The sequence below is a fragment of the Globicephala melas genome, chromosome 10 (assembly GCF_963455315.2).
Source record: "Globicephala melas chromosome 10, mGloMel1.2, whole genome shotgun sequence".
NCBI classification, from domain to species: domain Eukaryota; kingdom Metazoa; phylum Chordata; class Mammalia; order Artiodactyla; family Delphinidae; genus Globicephala; species Globicephala melas.
The window spans coordinates 71,279,920-71,294,992 of NC_083323.1; the positions used below are offsets into that span (position 1 = coordinate 71,279,920).

General features: G+C 33.8%; 1 protein-coding gene across 4 annotated transcripts in view; it reads right to left on the bottom strand.

Moving 5' to 3' along the window:
- The window catches only part of LRRK2 (leucine rich repeat kinase 2), a 157,176-nt gene that overhangs the window by 9,727 nt on the left and 132,376 nt on the right, over positions 1 to 15,073 (bottom strand). For 2 of the 4 annotated variants that reach the window (XM_030835385.2, XM_030835384.2), the window contains exons 43-49: positions 14,257 to 14,357; positions 10,719 to 10,913; positions 9,221 to 9,414; positions 7,898 to 7,970; positions 5,696 to 5,880; positions 2,273 to 2,425; positions 802 to 1,010 (exon numbers count right to left, since the gene is read on the bottom strand). In XM_030835385.2, coding sequence (XP_030691245.2) covers positions 802 to 1,010; positions 2,273 to 2,425; positions 5,696 to 5,880; positions 7,898 to 7,970; positions 9,221 to 9,414; positions 10,719 to 10,913; positions 14,257 to 14,357 — 1,110 coding nt within the window. Of the gene's footprint in view, positions 1 to 797; positions 1,011 to 2,272; positions 2,426 to 5,695; positions 5,881 to 7,897; positions 7,971 to 9,220; positions 9,415 to 10,718; positions 10,914 to 14,256; positions 14,358 to 15,073 lie in introns of all 4 variants that reach the window. The other 2 variants (XM_060306159.1, XM_060306158.1) reach the window with 1 other exon arrangement.

Below are 15,073 nucleotides of genomic sequence, written 5' to 3' on the forward strand. Positions count from 1 at the left end.
AGTCACCAGTCACTAGGAGCACCTCATTCTAACTCCTGTGCAACTCTGACACCCATTCATGGACAATGGGTGAGGTTGAGGAGAAACATTTATCTCAGCCCTTAATATATTCCTGTAAAAGGAATTTACTATTCTCTTTACCCTGTTAAACATTTTATTTCTCATTTGCTAAAGCTACATTAACTCTAGTTTTGCAGAACTTAACCCCATTTTTGTGATCAACTCTATATATACTAAGTCTATTCCCTAAAGCAAATAGTCAAAAGAAGATAGTTAAGTGTGAGTATCATGTGCTATCATGATTTTTTCATACTTAAGTAGAAAAGGAGTAACAAGATAAAACATAAAAGCTTGAGTAAAACATTATGATTTGTCAATATTTGTAAATTGTGAAGTTCGGCATATATTGCTACAAGAATATAAATTTATTTATAGAATGAAAAACTAGTAGGAAGCTTAAACTATGATCAAAATAAACATCTGTTTTAATTTCTTTGGTCAAAAACTTAAAAATACTCAACATTATATGTTTTTCTCTTAATTATAAAGAACAAAGAGAAAGTAAGACCCAAATTTAGTGTCAGTTAGAATAATCTGCTTCTCTTATGGGACTAAAAACATCAATTCCCTCCGTGTTTTTAAGGGCCCTATTCAAAATACATCCTGCAAAATTTCACTGTGAACTTCTGAGACACTTCACATGATGCTGGAAAGTGAAGAGAAAACTTAAATTTAAAATAAAAACATATTTTTATAGTCTTAGAGAATATGAAAAAAAAGATCTAAAGGAAAGAAACTTGCCTAACTGTGCAGTCATCATGGCCCTAACAGAATCACAAAAGCTGTGAATTATACAGATGATTCGACGAGCTGAAAGATCAAGGAGTAAGATATGGCCCCCCCCAGTCCCTATCCAGAGGGCAGTGTTCTTCTGGAGGCAGAGAGTTTTCACTCTCCCAGAATAAGACATTTGGTGTTTCGCTTCCTTGTTTGCTTTGACCAGCTCCTCCCTAAAAACCGTAAGGAAAGTATGCATTAATACTTTTTTCAGAAATAAAGATAAAAAAAATGTGTGTCTCTCTCTGTATATACAGACACACACACACATATATAACATTTTAAATTATGAATACATGACAGCATACATTACATACTATTAAAATTGTACAGAACTAATTTTGCTAAATATAGTATGTCAAAGAGTCACGTTTTACTACATAAAGCATAAATGACCAAAGATAACACAATTGTCTCCTAACTTCAAGAGATTCTGAAATAAATAAGATAGATACAATTTTTATTAATAAGCCTATGTAATCCAGCAAAAAAAAAAAGAACCAATTTGTCCAATATAAAGGAAAAAAAAGTTAGTTTCAAAAGGTTTTTATGAAGTCTAAAAGTTATAGAGGAAAATAAAATTATAATCATCTACATGTAAAAGATATGAATACAAACGACTGAATTTCTCACTGAGCTAATGAGTAATTCATGACAAAAATGAGGTATCCAGAAGTAAAAGAATTTCATGAAGTAAGGGACCCTTTACCAGGCAGAACTGTCAGCTCTTCTGAACATAAATTTCCTCACCATCCAGAGAAAAACTAAGAAGGTGTTAGGAAAGTAAACTCTGAAATCTAATTTTATGGATACAGTATATAATCTAAATGTTCTCCAGCAGATAAAAAAATCTATACTGTAAAACCAGAACAAAACTATGAAGTAGCTAGCAAATAAGGCTGGCAATGGTCCTGTGTGCCAGCAGCAGCAAACAAGGGATGTGCTTGATGGGAAGTCTCCGACACACTGTATCAGACTGAGCACTGCGGCCTCAGTCTGGCATCTTGATCTTCCCTCCTTAGTGCACTGGTCAATCCAGTACATTTTTTCACCCATATTTTATATTGTTTTGTGACTTTTTCTTTGTAATACCTTGAGGAAACCATATCTATTATGTGCCTATTTTTTTTTCAAAAATGAAATTTGTTGGATACCAACAGATGGTGCTGAAAAGCATTAACAATTTTGTTTCTGAGGGTTGTTTGTTTTTTTTTTTTAACATTTTTCCATTTAGAAGTAGAAAGGAAGAAAAATAAGCCATACTTCCTCTCTCTGTGAAATATGAAGTGTAAGGACAGCTCTTACAGGCATAAAATAAAGAACCAATGACACTGTACCTACAGTCAACAACATATTGTACACTTAAAATTTTGTTAATTGGGTAGGTCTCATGTAGTATTCTTTTCATAATAAAATTAAAAAAATAATAATTTACTTTAAAAAGTGCACACAGTCTATCAGTTCACAGAGTTTTTCAGTCTTCTTGTCCCATACTTCCACAAATGGGCTATTTTTCTTAGCAACATAAAGAGCCGTGTCTACCACCACTGCTATGATGTTGGAATCACTGAACGATGCATAAGAAAATCTAGGGGGAAAGAAAAGAATGTCATTTCATTTTTCTAGTATTTCAAAATATAATGCAACCTTATTATGTTAGCTCTTAATGCATATAAAGGATTAACACTATTTTGAAAAAGAAACAGGCTAGAGTATTTGGCAATTATTTCATATTATCCCCTGAATAGAATACTTTGCGAACAAAAGTCCAGGACCAGAGAGCTCCACAAATGAATTCTACCAATCATTTAGAGAAGAGTTTTAACATCTATCCTTCTCAAAATATTTCAGAATATTAGAGGAAGGAATGCTCCTGAATTCATTCTATGAGGCCAGCATCACCTCAATACTAAAAACCAGACAAAGAAAACACATAAAAAAGAAAATTACAGGCCAGTATCACTGATAAACATAGATGCAAAAATCCTCAACAAAGTATTAGCAAACCAAATCCAACAATACATTAAAATGATCATATATCATTATCAAGTAGGATTTAACCCAGCAATGCAAGGATTTTTCAATATCCACAAATATCCACAATATCCACAAATCAATCACACCACATTAACAAACTGAAGAATAAAAATCATACGATCATCTCAATAGAGGCAGAAAAGGCTTTTGACAAAATTCAACATCCATTTATGATAAAAACTCGACAGAAAGTAGTCATAGAGGGAACATATCTCAACATAATACAGGCCATATATGACAAGCACATAGCTAACATCATTCTCAATGGCGAAAACCTGAAAGCGTTCCCTCTAAGATCAGGACCAAGACAAGGATGCCCACTCTCGTTACTTTTATTCAACATAATACTGGAAGTAGACACAGCTATCAGACAAGAAAAAGAAATAAAAGGAATCCAAACTGGAAAGGAAGAAGTGAAACTGTCACTGTTTGCAGATGACATGATACTATACATAGAAAATCCTAAAGTTGCTACCAGAAAACTACTAGAGCTCATCAATGAATTCACTAAATTTGCAGGATACAGAAATCTGTTGCATTTCTATACACTAACAACGAACAATCAGAAAGAGAAATTAAGGAAACAATCCCATTAACAACTGCATCAAAAAGAATAAAATAACAAGGAATAAACCTACTACAGCAGATAAAAGAGCTGTACTCAGAAAACTGTAAGACTCTGATGAAAGAAACTGAAGATGACGCAAACTGATGGAAAGCTACACCGTGTTCATGGATTGGAAGAATTAATATTGTTAAAACGACCATACTACCCAAGGCAATCTACATATTCAATGCAATCCCTATTAAAATACCAATGGCATTTTTCACAGAACAAGAACAAATAATTTTAAAAATTTGTATGGAAATACAAAAGACCTGAATAGCCAAAACAATCTTGAGAAAGAACATAACTTAAGGAATCACACTCCCTGACTCCGGACTATATTACAAGCTACAGTAATCAAAACAGTATGGTACTGGCACAAAAACAAACACATACATCAATGGAATATAAGAGACCAGAAATAAACCCACCCACTTATGTTCAATTAATCTACAACAAAGAAGGCAAGAATGCACAATGGAGAAAAGACAGTGTCTTCAATAAGTGGTGCTAGAAAAACAGGAAAAACAGCTACATGGAAAAGAATGAAATATAGAAGATTCTCTAACAGCATATACAAAAATAAACTCAAAGTGGATTAAAGACTTAAATGTAAGATTAAGTACCATAAAACTCTTAGAAGAAAACATAGGCTGAGCACTCTTTGGTTTAAATTGTAACAAAATTTTTTGGGGGGATCTGTCTCCTAAAGCAAAGAAAATAACAGCAAAAATAAACAATGGGACCTAAGTAAACTTAAAAGCTTTTGCACAGCAAAGGAAACCATCAACAAAATGAAAAGACAACCTACTGAATGGAAGAAGATATTTGCAAATGATACGATTGATAAGGGGTTAATATCCATAATATATAGACAGCTCCTATAACTCAACATCAGAAAAAACAAAAAACCCAATTAAAAAATGGGCAGAAGACCTGAACAGACGTTTTTCCAAAGAAGACATACAGATGGTCTGCAGGCACATGAAAAGATGCTCAACATCATTAATCATCAGAGAAATACAAATTAAAACCACAGTGAGATATCACCTCACACCTGTCAGAATGGCTCTCATCAAAAAACCCACAAATAATAAATATTGGCAAGAATGTGGAGAAAAGGGAAACCTCATACACTGTTGGTGAGAATGTAAATTGGTGCAGCCACTGTGGGAAACAGTATGGAGGTTTCTCAAAAAACTAAAAATAGAACTACCATATGCCCCAGCAATTCCACTCCTGGGTATTTATCCAAAAAAATGAAAACACTAATTTGAAAAGATACACACACCTTAATATTCATAGTAGCATTATTTACAATAGCCAAGATATGGAAGCAACCTAAGTGTCCATCAACAGATGAATGGATAAAGAAGATGTGGTATATATACATATAAAATAGAATAATACCCAGCTATAAAAAAGAATGAAATTTTGCCATTTGCAACAACATGGATGGACTTAGAGGTTATTATGATAAGTGAAATAAGTAAAAGAAAAACAAATACTGTTTGATATCACTTCTACATAGAATCTAAAAAATAAAACAAACTAGTGAATACAACAAAATAGAAACAGACTCACAGATACAGAGAACAGACTAGTGTTTACCAGTTGGGATAGGGAAGGGGGGGAGGGCCAAGATAATGTTAGGGGATTAAGAGGTACAAACTACTATGTATAAAATAAATAAGCTATAACAATATATAGTACAACACAGGGAATATAGCCAATAGTTTATAACTATAAATGGAATATAAACTTTAAAAATTGTGAATCACTATGTTGTACCCCTGGAACTTATATAATATTGTAAATCAACTATACCTCAATAAAAAAAGAAAGAACAAAGAAAATTATACAAAATACATGTGTTAAATCCATATCTTTAGTAAAATAATGAGTTGCTGCCTCTCAAATTCCATGTTTAATTTGATACAGAGATAATGAAAATAATAAAAAATTAGATTGATAGATACTACTAAAATTACTATGAGTTTTCATATTTTATCCCAAATGTGATTAGACTGGGTGATTTTTTAATGTTCCTCTGCTTTCTAAGTTCTATAATGAATATTTAAATTTACAATAGAAAAATAAAGTACGCATTTTGAAAGATCTTTGTTTGGGATTATCAATAGCATTACTGACTTGATTGTAAAGAATAAAAATGAAAAATATGGTAAATGAGTTGCATAGATAAGAATAACTTACAGCTGATTTGTCCTGGTCTCAATCCGTTTCTGAATGGTGAAATCATCAGAAAATGAGAAAACTTTTGTACCACATCCTCCCCACATAATGTTTTTCTCGGTTGAATTCACGGATTCACTCAAACACATCAGTGGAGTGCTGACATTTCCTATATTGAGTGTCTTCAAAGGAGCAGCTCCTTTACACTTTGCCAAAAAGAGAAAACACATTCAGTAAATTGAGTAGCCACAGAATGAAACAGTGTAAAATTTCAGCTTTCTAAAAACTACTTTCCCATCTTAAATGGTTAGAGGTATTAAAATAAAAATTCAGGATACATTTTTCAAAGGACTTATAAAAACAGGATTTAATTCAAATGGTATTCAATGTGTTATCCTTATAACCAATCTCTTCACTTCTCCATGCAAAACTTGTACCGGAAGTAACTTAGGGATTATACTATAATTACGTCTTTGTCTCTCATTAGATAATAAGCTTTTTTGATAACAAAGAGTATGAATGGGTAGGATGTTGAATGACTAGATAGAACCACAGGTGAATGATGGATGGAGAAATTAATTCTTTAATGATAAATGTGAATCTTAATAACAGAAAGTCACATGATTTCTTCAAGGTTAAAGAACAGGTTAACCACCTAGAGAAATGGAAATAAAAACAAAAGTAAACAAATGGGACCTAATGAAACTTAAAGGCTTTTGCACAGCAAAGGAAACCATAAACAAGAATGAAAAGACAACCCTCAGAATGGGAGAAAATATCTGCAAATGAAGCAACTGACAAAGGATTAATCTTCAAAATATACAAGCAGCTCATGCAGCTCAATATCAAAAAAACAAACAACCCAATCCAAAAATGGGCAGAAGACCTAAATGGACATTTCTCCAAAGAAGATACACAGATTGCCAACAAACACATGAAAGGACGCTCAACATCACTAATCATTAGAGAAATGCAAATCAAAACTACAATAAGGTATCACCTCACACTGGTCAGAATAGCCATTGTCAAAAAAATCTACAAACAATAAATTCTGGAGAGGGTGTGGAGAAAAGGGAACCCTTCTGCACTGTTGGTGGGAATGTAAATTGATACAGCCACTATGGAGAACAGTATGGAGGTTCCTTAAAAAACTAAAAATAGAACTACCATACGACCCAGCAATCCCACTACTGGGCATATACCCTGAGAAAACCATAATTCAAAAAGAGTCATGTACCACAATGTTCACTGCAGCACTATTTACAATAGCCAGGACATGGAAGCAACCTAGGTGTCCATCAACAGATGAATGGATAAAGAAGATGTGGCACATATATATAATGGAATATTACTCAGCTATAAAAAGAAATGAAACTGAGTTATTTTTAGCGAGGTAGATGGACCTAGAGACAGTCATACAGAGTGAATTAAGTCAGAAAGAAAAAAATAAATACCGTATGCTAACACATATATATGGAGTCTAAAAAGAAAAAATGGTTCTGAAGAACCTAGAGGCAGGACAGGAATAAAGACACAGACATAGAAAATGGACTTGAGGACACGGGGAGGGAGAAGGGTAAGCTGGGACGAAGTGAGAGTGGCACTGACATATATACACTAACAAATGTAAAATAGATAGCTAGTGGGAAGCAGCTGCATAGCACAGGGAGATCAGCTCAGTGCTTTGTGTCCACCTAGAGGGGTGGGATAGGGAGGGTGGGAGGGAGGGAGATGCAAGAGGGAGGAGATATGGGGATGTATGTATACATATAGCTGATTCACTTTGTTATACAGCAGAAACTAACACACCATTGTAAAGCAATTATACTCCAATAAATATGTTAAAAAAAAGAAAAAAAAAGAAAGAACAGGTTGGTAGCAAGCCAGACTTAAAACTTGTTTCCCCTGTTTTTTCCACAATGTATTTATAAGAAATTATCTACTTCACTTATATAAAAATGGAATTATTTCCATCCCTAACCTTATAAAGCAGATCTCATTTATCAATTCATCCTTGGTTCATTCCTATAAAATATACAGTTAATCAGTAAGTACTTATAGAGAATGTACTGTGTTCAACACTTCCTGAAGCAATAGAAAGGTAAAAAGCAGAATATATGATCCAGAATCTCAGGGAGTTTATATCAGTTAGAAGGAAGGTGGTGATGAGTAAACATAAAACAAAGAACTTAAATTCTCATGCAGAATGCATTCAACATTTACCTTAACCGTTTTATCTTCAAAAATTGCTAAGTTGCCATCAGCAGTTCCCACTAAAAGGAAATTTTTCTGCTTGCTAAAAGAAAAAATGTCAGAATTGTTACAAAAATAATGCTTATATTGACCAAGATGGTCTTAACATCCCACCTACCTTAACTAAACTTTAGATAGGTTTCTTCCTGATTATTGGCCTCTACCTCCTTTTCCTTAGAGCATTTACTTGAGAAAACTTACATTGCAACTTCTTTCTCTGCCCATTTAAGATGTAGAGCTTCTTCAAGTTTTACAACTCAAGAATGTCTTTTCTCAAGGATCTGGGTGCCCTCTCTGAAATGTCATCAGGAAGGATGGCACCCCTTCTCCCATTCTTTGTGGGAGGGTAGGAGCCTACTTCAATAAGCAACAATCAGCAAACACAGATAACCTAATCACACTGACCCTCCCCCTCCCCCAATGTCCTCCAGTACTTTTCCACTAGCTCATTACAGGGTTTAAAAAATCTCCCACCTTTTATTTCAGCAGAGCTGAGTCCAATCCCTCTCCCCTATTGCAATAATCTTAAATATAAAGTCTTCCTTGCCTATTTGACTTCATCTGATGAAATTTTTATTTGACAGTATCCAAATAATTTCAACTCCAAAATTGCCAGTGGAGTTTATATTTTAGCCACCAAAAACTTGGACTTCACATTTTTCTAATACTTTTTATTTTCCAGTACTGACTTAAACCAGAGAAGTATATGGTGCATAATCTAAATGGCTCCTGGAAATCATACTGCCCCAAATATTACAGCAACCAACCTGTTACACCTGAAATTCTGCCATTTCGATAAATTCCTGAGATAAAATCTTTTCGACTGATAATGGTTAAGCCATTTCACTATTGACAACTTCTGAACTCATCTACTGAAGTTTTTTTTCCAATTTGGTAGTTAGTTAAGTGATATGCTTTAGACTGGCATTAACAGTTTATTGATATACATGTATTCAAAGTAAGAATGAATGAGAACTCATTTTTGAAGAGGCTCTACAAAAATCAACTGATGTGCTGAGTGGTGAAGAGTTAGAGCCATAGTTGAGATAAAACCAGGAGCAAGGCTGGAAGCCTGAAGAAATGACTGACCTATTTTTTAACTGTCTCAGCTTGATCTGTATACAGAAAAATGCAAATATCTTCGTGGCCTCCTATAGTTCCCTTTAATATATGCAACCAATGGAAAAATGTTAAAAATGAGCAACCTTTCTTGATACTGTAACAATTTTGCACACAATTAAGTCATCTAAAAGATATGTAATTTTCCCCCAATGGTCAAAATCACTACCTTACCTTTGCTTGGAAAAGGAATTGCAATACAAGCAAGTAACAGAATCAGTCATCTTTTCAAGAGTGTGCCTCTTTCTCTCATCTTCAGTATTGACGACGAGGAGCATGCCAGACTGTGTTCCAGATACAATCCAGCTTTCCTTTTCAACAGGAAGATGCACCAAGGCTAGGCACAATATTCTACTATCAGTAACTTCCTGTTAAGAAAAGAAAACACGCGCTAAAGGACTTGGTTCTAGCTTAAGTGACTAGAACTTACATAGAATGAAAATATTATGTAATCCACATACTTAACTCTTTTTACTTTCTTGGTTTTCATTTTTAAAACAATGCCAATTTTATTTAACTTTCAACAATAAATGAGTTAACTGGCAAAAAAAAAAAAAAAAATGCCTGCCTAGAATGCACCTGAAACTAAAAATTGAAAATTACTTCTCAGTATCATTTCCCACTCCATCAAAATAATATAAGAGGATTGTTCAACCTTAAAAATAATGTTTAGGTACAACATTTCTTTCAAGGCAACAGTCAAAATATAAGGTTTTTTTAAGTCTAGAAATTTACCTTATATTTCCCAATATAATTTATTGATCCATCTTGCAGAAGCCATGCCCAGATCTCCTCTATCACCCACCCCCGGCTGCTCTGAGTGTTGGCTACTAAGAGCTCAGAGCTGCACCCTTCACTACCTTCAGCTCATGGGAGCTGGCTTGTTAAGAAATGGTTGGGAGGTTATGCCACCCCTACCCTTGGGCAAATTGCAGCTGATGACTGACTGATAAGTGGGAATGAAATACTGGACCCCTTGCCTGGTGAAGGGATGAATCTGTGCCGTTATTCACATTCCAGAGTTTCTTGTGGGTAAAGACTGAGGCTAGACTTCCTCAGACACTACATTTTTGCTAAGCTTCTTCCCCTGATCTATGTGGCTTCCCATACCTCCTTAAAAGTTTCTCTCTCCTTGAATCACTCATATAAGATTCTCTGTTTCAGGCTGTGTTTCTAGCATTCCTGACCTAAGACACACATATACTGTGATTTTAAAATAAAACACACACTACTTCATTTCATGTGAATACACTTGTTTTAACAGGAAGCTAATTTAATAACACTCCTATATTATATTATATATATTATATATATATAAAATATATTATATATATATGTTATATATATATATACACATATATATATATATATTATCGCAAGTAACTTTTTTTTTTTTTTTAAAGAACCAGTCACTGCAGTCCACTTGAAAGTCATGGACACCCTCGGGAATCTCACGGGCCTGGTTCTTGGCTGGGCCCCTGACAAAAGGTTCTGCCCAGCGGTTGAACCCAAATAGCTGTGTCCAAAACCAAATGCCGGTTCTTCAAGTCCTGGACACTTCGCACCTGCACACTGAGTACCCCTAAGTAATTTTCAATTGGTTCATGCTTTAAAATAATTTGCAAAGTGAGTTTTCTGGAGTTTCACTAATTTAAATGGTATTTGGACTTACCGCAGAAGTGTATCTTTCTGTATTTAAGTCAAGAAAGGAGAGCTGTCCTTTGTCAGTGTGCCCACAGCCCAGCCAAATGCTTGCATTCTTGCTGTTATGATTCATAGCAACCATGCATTCAACAGTAAAGTTTTTAGGTATTGATATACGCCTCATCAGACAGATTAACTCAGCTGAATTCAAAATGTCAAAGACCTGAGAAAGTTTAAAAATTAACAAAATAACACACATCAGGTTAACACATGCCCTCTTGAAAGATCATATCATTATGCATAATGTAGTATTAAATGTTACAGCACTAAACCTAAATCTTATTTAAACTGTGACCCATTCGGAGCAACAAGATTAACAATCAAACTATAGATATTAAGATAATACTTATTTTTAAGCTATGCATGATATACGCACTTTTGTACATATGGTATGTTTTGTAACTTGAAAAGAAAATCTCAAAAGTGCCAAATGAACAGAATTTAGCAGAGTCAGGAACTATTCTTCATTCAGTTTCATACCGCAGAGACGCATCATGTTGAAGGGCCCACGATAGAATACACCTTCTACCAGTTGAAGGGAAAAGACATTTTGATTTTGGTAACAAAACTCACAAATCACCTCTAGATTCTGTTTTTATATTTTTCCTTCAAGCACTAACGAACTAAAGAGATGGCAGAGAGCCAGTGTAAGGAAACAGAACCAGGGGTCAGGAAAATGGAATTAGAGCCCTGCGTCACAGCCACTTACCTGCCACTCATGAGGCTCCAAGACAGCTCCATTTCTCCCAGTGACTCATCTGACAAAGGTGATGAGTTTACGCACCTTGCCTAGTACACACTGTATTCTAAAGACTAAACGGGTATGTGAAAGTTTCTGAAAACTGTCATGTGCTAAAAAGAACCCTCAAGATTGTTATGTAATCTGTAAAATACAGGTGAAATATAAGTGAAAATTAAAAGAAGAAAAAGTAAAATAATAATTAAGCTCTGGAAAATTTTGCTTTGATAATTTTTTTTTAAAGTCTGTGTAATTAACACTGGTAGCAACCAAAATTAAAAAGTCAGTAAGGCAACTAGTCAAGATGATTATATGATGTTTGATAAAGGCAGTGTATACATGTCCTCAGCTATTTCTGAGTAGGAAATTTAAAATTGAACAAAAATTTTTCAATGAATTATTATACAAAATTGAGAGTCCACAACATAAAAACAGCTCTTATTTTGATCTATTAAAATCTATTTCATTTAAAACATAGTAAGAGTTCTGTTTCCAATAATATGGTGGAAGAGGTTATTTGGACAAAACTTCCAGCTGAATACAACTTAAAATGCTGAAGAAATTATTTTTTAATCTCTTAAAAACATTAAAGATCTGACAACACCATATAGAATTTTCAGGCCAAAATATTAATGAAAGACAGAATCCAGAGAGGTCAGATGAACCCTGAAGCCCAATTTTCCCTTTAGGCATTTATCTATTGAAGCAAAATTGATGTGCGGTTTTTAGTGCCTTGTGAGGCCAGTGGGAAAGAGTTAAACCTATGACCTGCCCAAAGTGGAGAATGTAGTCTTGTTCCCATAAAACTGGGATCCCAAAAGGACTGCATATTTAGAATAAATGAGAACCAGATATAAAGCCACTCCACACTCCCACTCTCACTGGTTTATAAGAAAAGTTGCCTTGGGACTTTACAGACACAGGGGGAGAGAGCAAAAGAACCCTGAGAAACTGTTTATTAATTAATAAGCTTGTTCTCAAGATTTGTAGACCAGATTCTCATCACCTGGGTGATTCAAAAACATCTCAAGCCAGGAATTGAGTGTAAAGCAATTTATAGCAAGATAATCCAGAAAAAGATGTGCAAGACCTAGATGCAAAACTTTATTGAAAGACACTTAAGAAGACCTAAATACAGAGATAACCCATATTCAAGAATAGAGAGACAATATATCATAAGGATATTGTCTACAGATTCAATGCAAGTCTAATCCAAAGCACAATAGAATTTTTCATAAAAGTTGACAAAGTGATTTAAAATTTTATATGGAAAAACTAGACTGAAGAACAGCTAAAGCATTCCTAAAGGATAAAAATAAGGGGGGGAAGAGACTATTATAAAGCTTCAGGAATTAAGACAGGATTGTACCGGAGGAAGAACAGGTAAATTGACTAATGGAAGAGAATGTGTGTGTGTTTATCTTTGAGTGTATATTACAGAGTGGAAATGGAAAATAAAAAGATCAGTTGAAGACAAAGGAAGAAACAATTTCATAGATGAAGCTGGAAAAATTGGTTACCCATATGGAAAAAAGGAAATTGGACCTAGATTAAAATGTCATTTCCTGATAGATTCAGAACTTAACTATTAAGAACAAAACTTTTAAACATTTTGAAGAAACAATAGGTAAATATTTTTGTGACTCTGAGAGAGATAAGGACCTTTTAAAACAGGATCCTAAAATTAATAACCATAAAAAGAAGTATTGTTAATTATCTCTATTAAAATGAAGAAAATCTGTTAATCAAAAGGCACTCTTTAGGAAATAAAAATGCAAACCATGAATTGGGAAAAGAAATTTGCAACATATATAACCAACAAAGTTTTAGTATACAATGTATAAAGAAGCGCTTTTTAAATTTTATTTTTACAAAAACAACTCAATAGAAAAATGGCTAAATAATGAACAGGCATTTTCCAGAAGAGGAAACATATATGTGACCAATGAATATATAAAGAGATGCTCATCTTTATTAGTAATTAGGAAAATGTAAATCAATACACAAGACTGAATCTATTTGGAAAAAATTAAGAAGTCAGATAGTACAACGTTTAGGGAGAATATATTAAAAAAAACAGCTACCTTAATATACAGGTGATGGAACTGTTAAGCTAGTACAACTTCTTCAAGAAATGATTTAGATATTCCCATATCCCATGATTCTGCAATTCAACTCCTGGTTAGATACCACAAAGCAATTCTGATACAATTTGCACTAGGTGACATGTACGACCGCACTCATTAACAGCACTATTTATAATAGCAAAAAACTAGAAACAATACCAATACCCACTGATATGATCATGGGTAAATACATTGTTGTGCATTCAAACAATGGAATGGAATAGTAGGGAAAGTAATCAACAGCTATGTTCAACAACATGAATGAAGCTTACAAAATAATGTTGGGAGAACAACTGAAAAAACTCAGAACAGCACGTGACTATGATTCCATTTTAAATAAATTATAAACTGGGTAGTAAAATCATAAAAAGAAAAATAAACAATGATTATCATGAAAGTCAGGAGACTGGCTACATATAGAGAAAAGAGGGTGATGCAATCAGAAAGAGGCATATGTGCGTTTCTGGGGTGTTGGCCCTTTATTTTGTGCCTGGGGTAGTGACGGGATAGAGGAGTTTTGCTTTATAACTGTTTTAAACTGTGTGTGTTTGTTTATATGTTTGAGTATATATATTTGAATATTACATATATATTTTTGATGTTCTGAACAAAATACTGATAAATTTTGACTACACAAATACCTGGGCAGAAGTAGGTCTTTCCTGAGGATTTTCTTTCAAACATTTTTTAATTAACTTCTCAACCATAGGCCATGGGGCACAACCATATTCTTTAACTGGATCTAAAACATTAAAAAACATATCACGCTTAAACACTGGACAAATCAGAACAATTATTTTATTTCTTCTCAATGTGTATGAGAGGTCCAGACATTGCAAAGGAACCACTGATCTCTATAATCCCATATATATCATGAATCTACTTATCACTCTTAAAGCTAATTTTGTTAACTGTCTCCACTAGAGACATCAAGAATGAGTTCTTAATTTTTACAGTATAAAAAGAGACACAAATACCAACTGAATAAAAATAGATTTTCCTTTCATACCTTCATTTCAAATAGACTTTGAAAACACTTTTGTTCATATAATAGACTGCTTTGCAAATACTTTTTATTTTAATATTCAATGTAGACAAGCATTTAATCCATTTAATCCAAAGTTACCCCCACAGTCACTTTGTGCACATTTGTTTTTTTTATAAGAGGTATGCCATTTTTCTGATTGGTATAGAATACAGACCTGAAAACTTTCACTGGAAAGCTAACTGATAAAATGAGGGAGATGACCTAGATTGTGCACAAAGTTTAGTCAAATAATAATAGATTTCCTTCTGTTGGGAATCTTTAAAGGTTCCCCAGAAGGAGATAGTTAAAGCTGTATTCCCTGCAGATGGAACATAGTATACACTCAAAACTTTTCTTAAATGAAAAGAAAAGCAGAAAATATGAGAAACTAAATATATTTAAAAGAATACTTTAGAATGAGAACTGAAGAG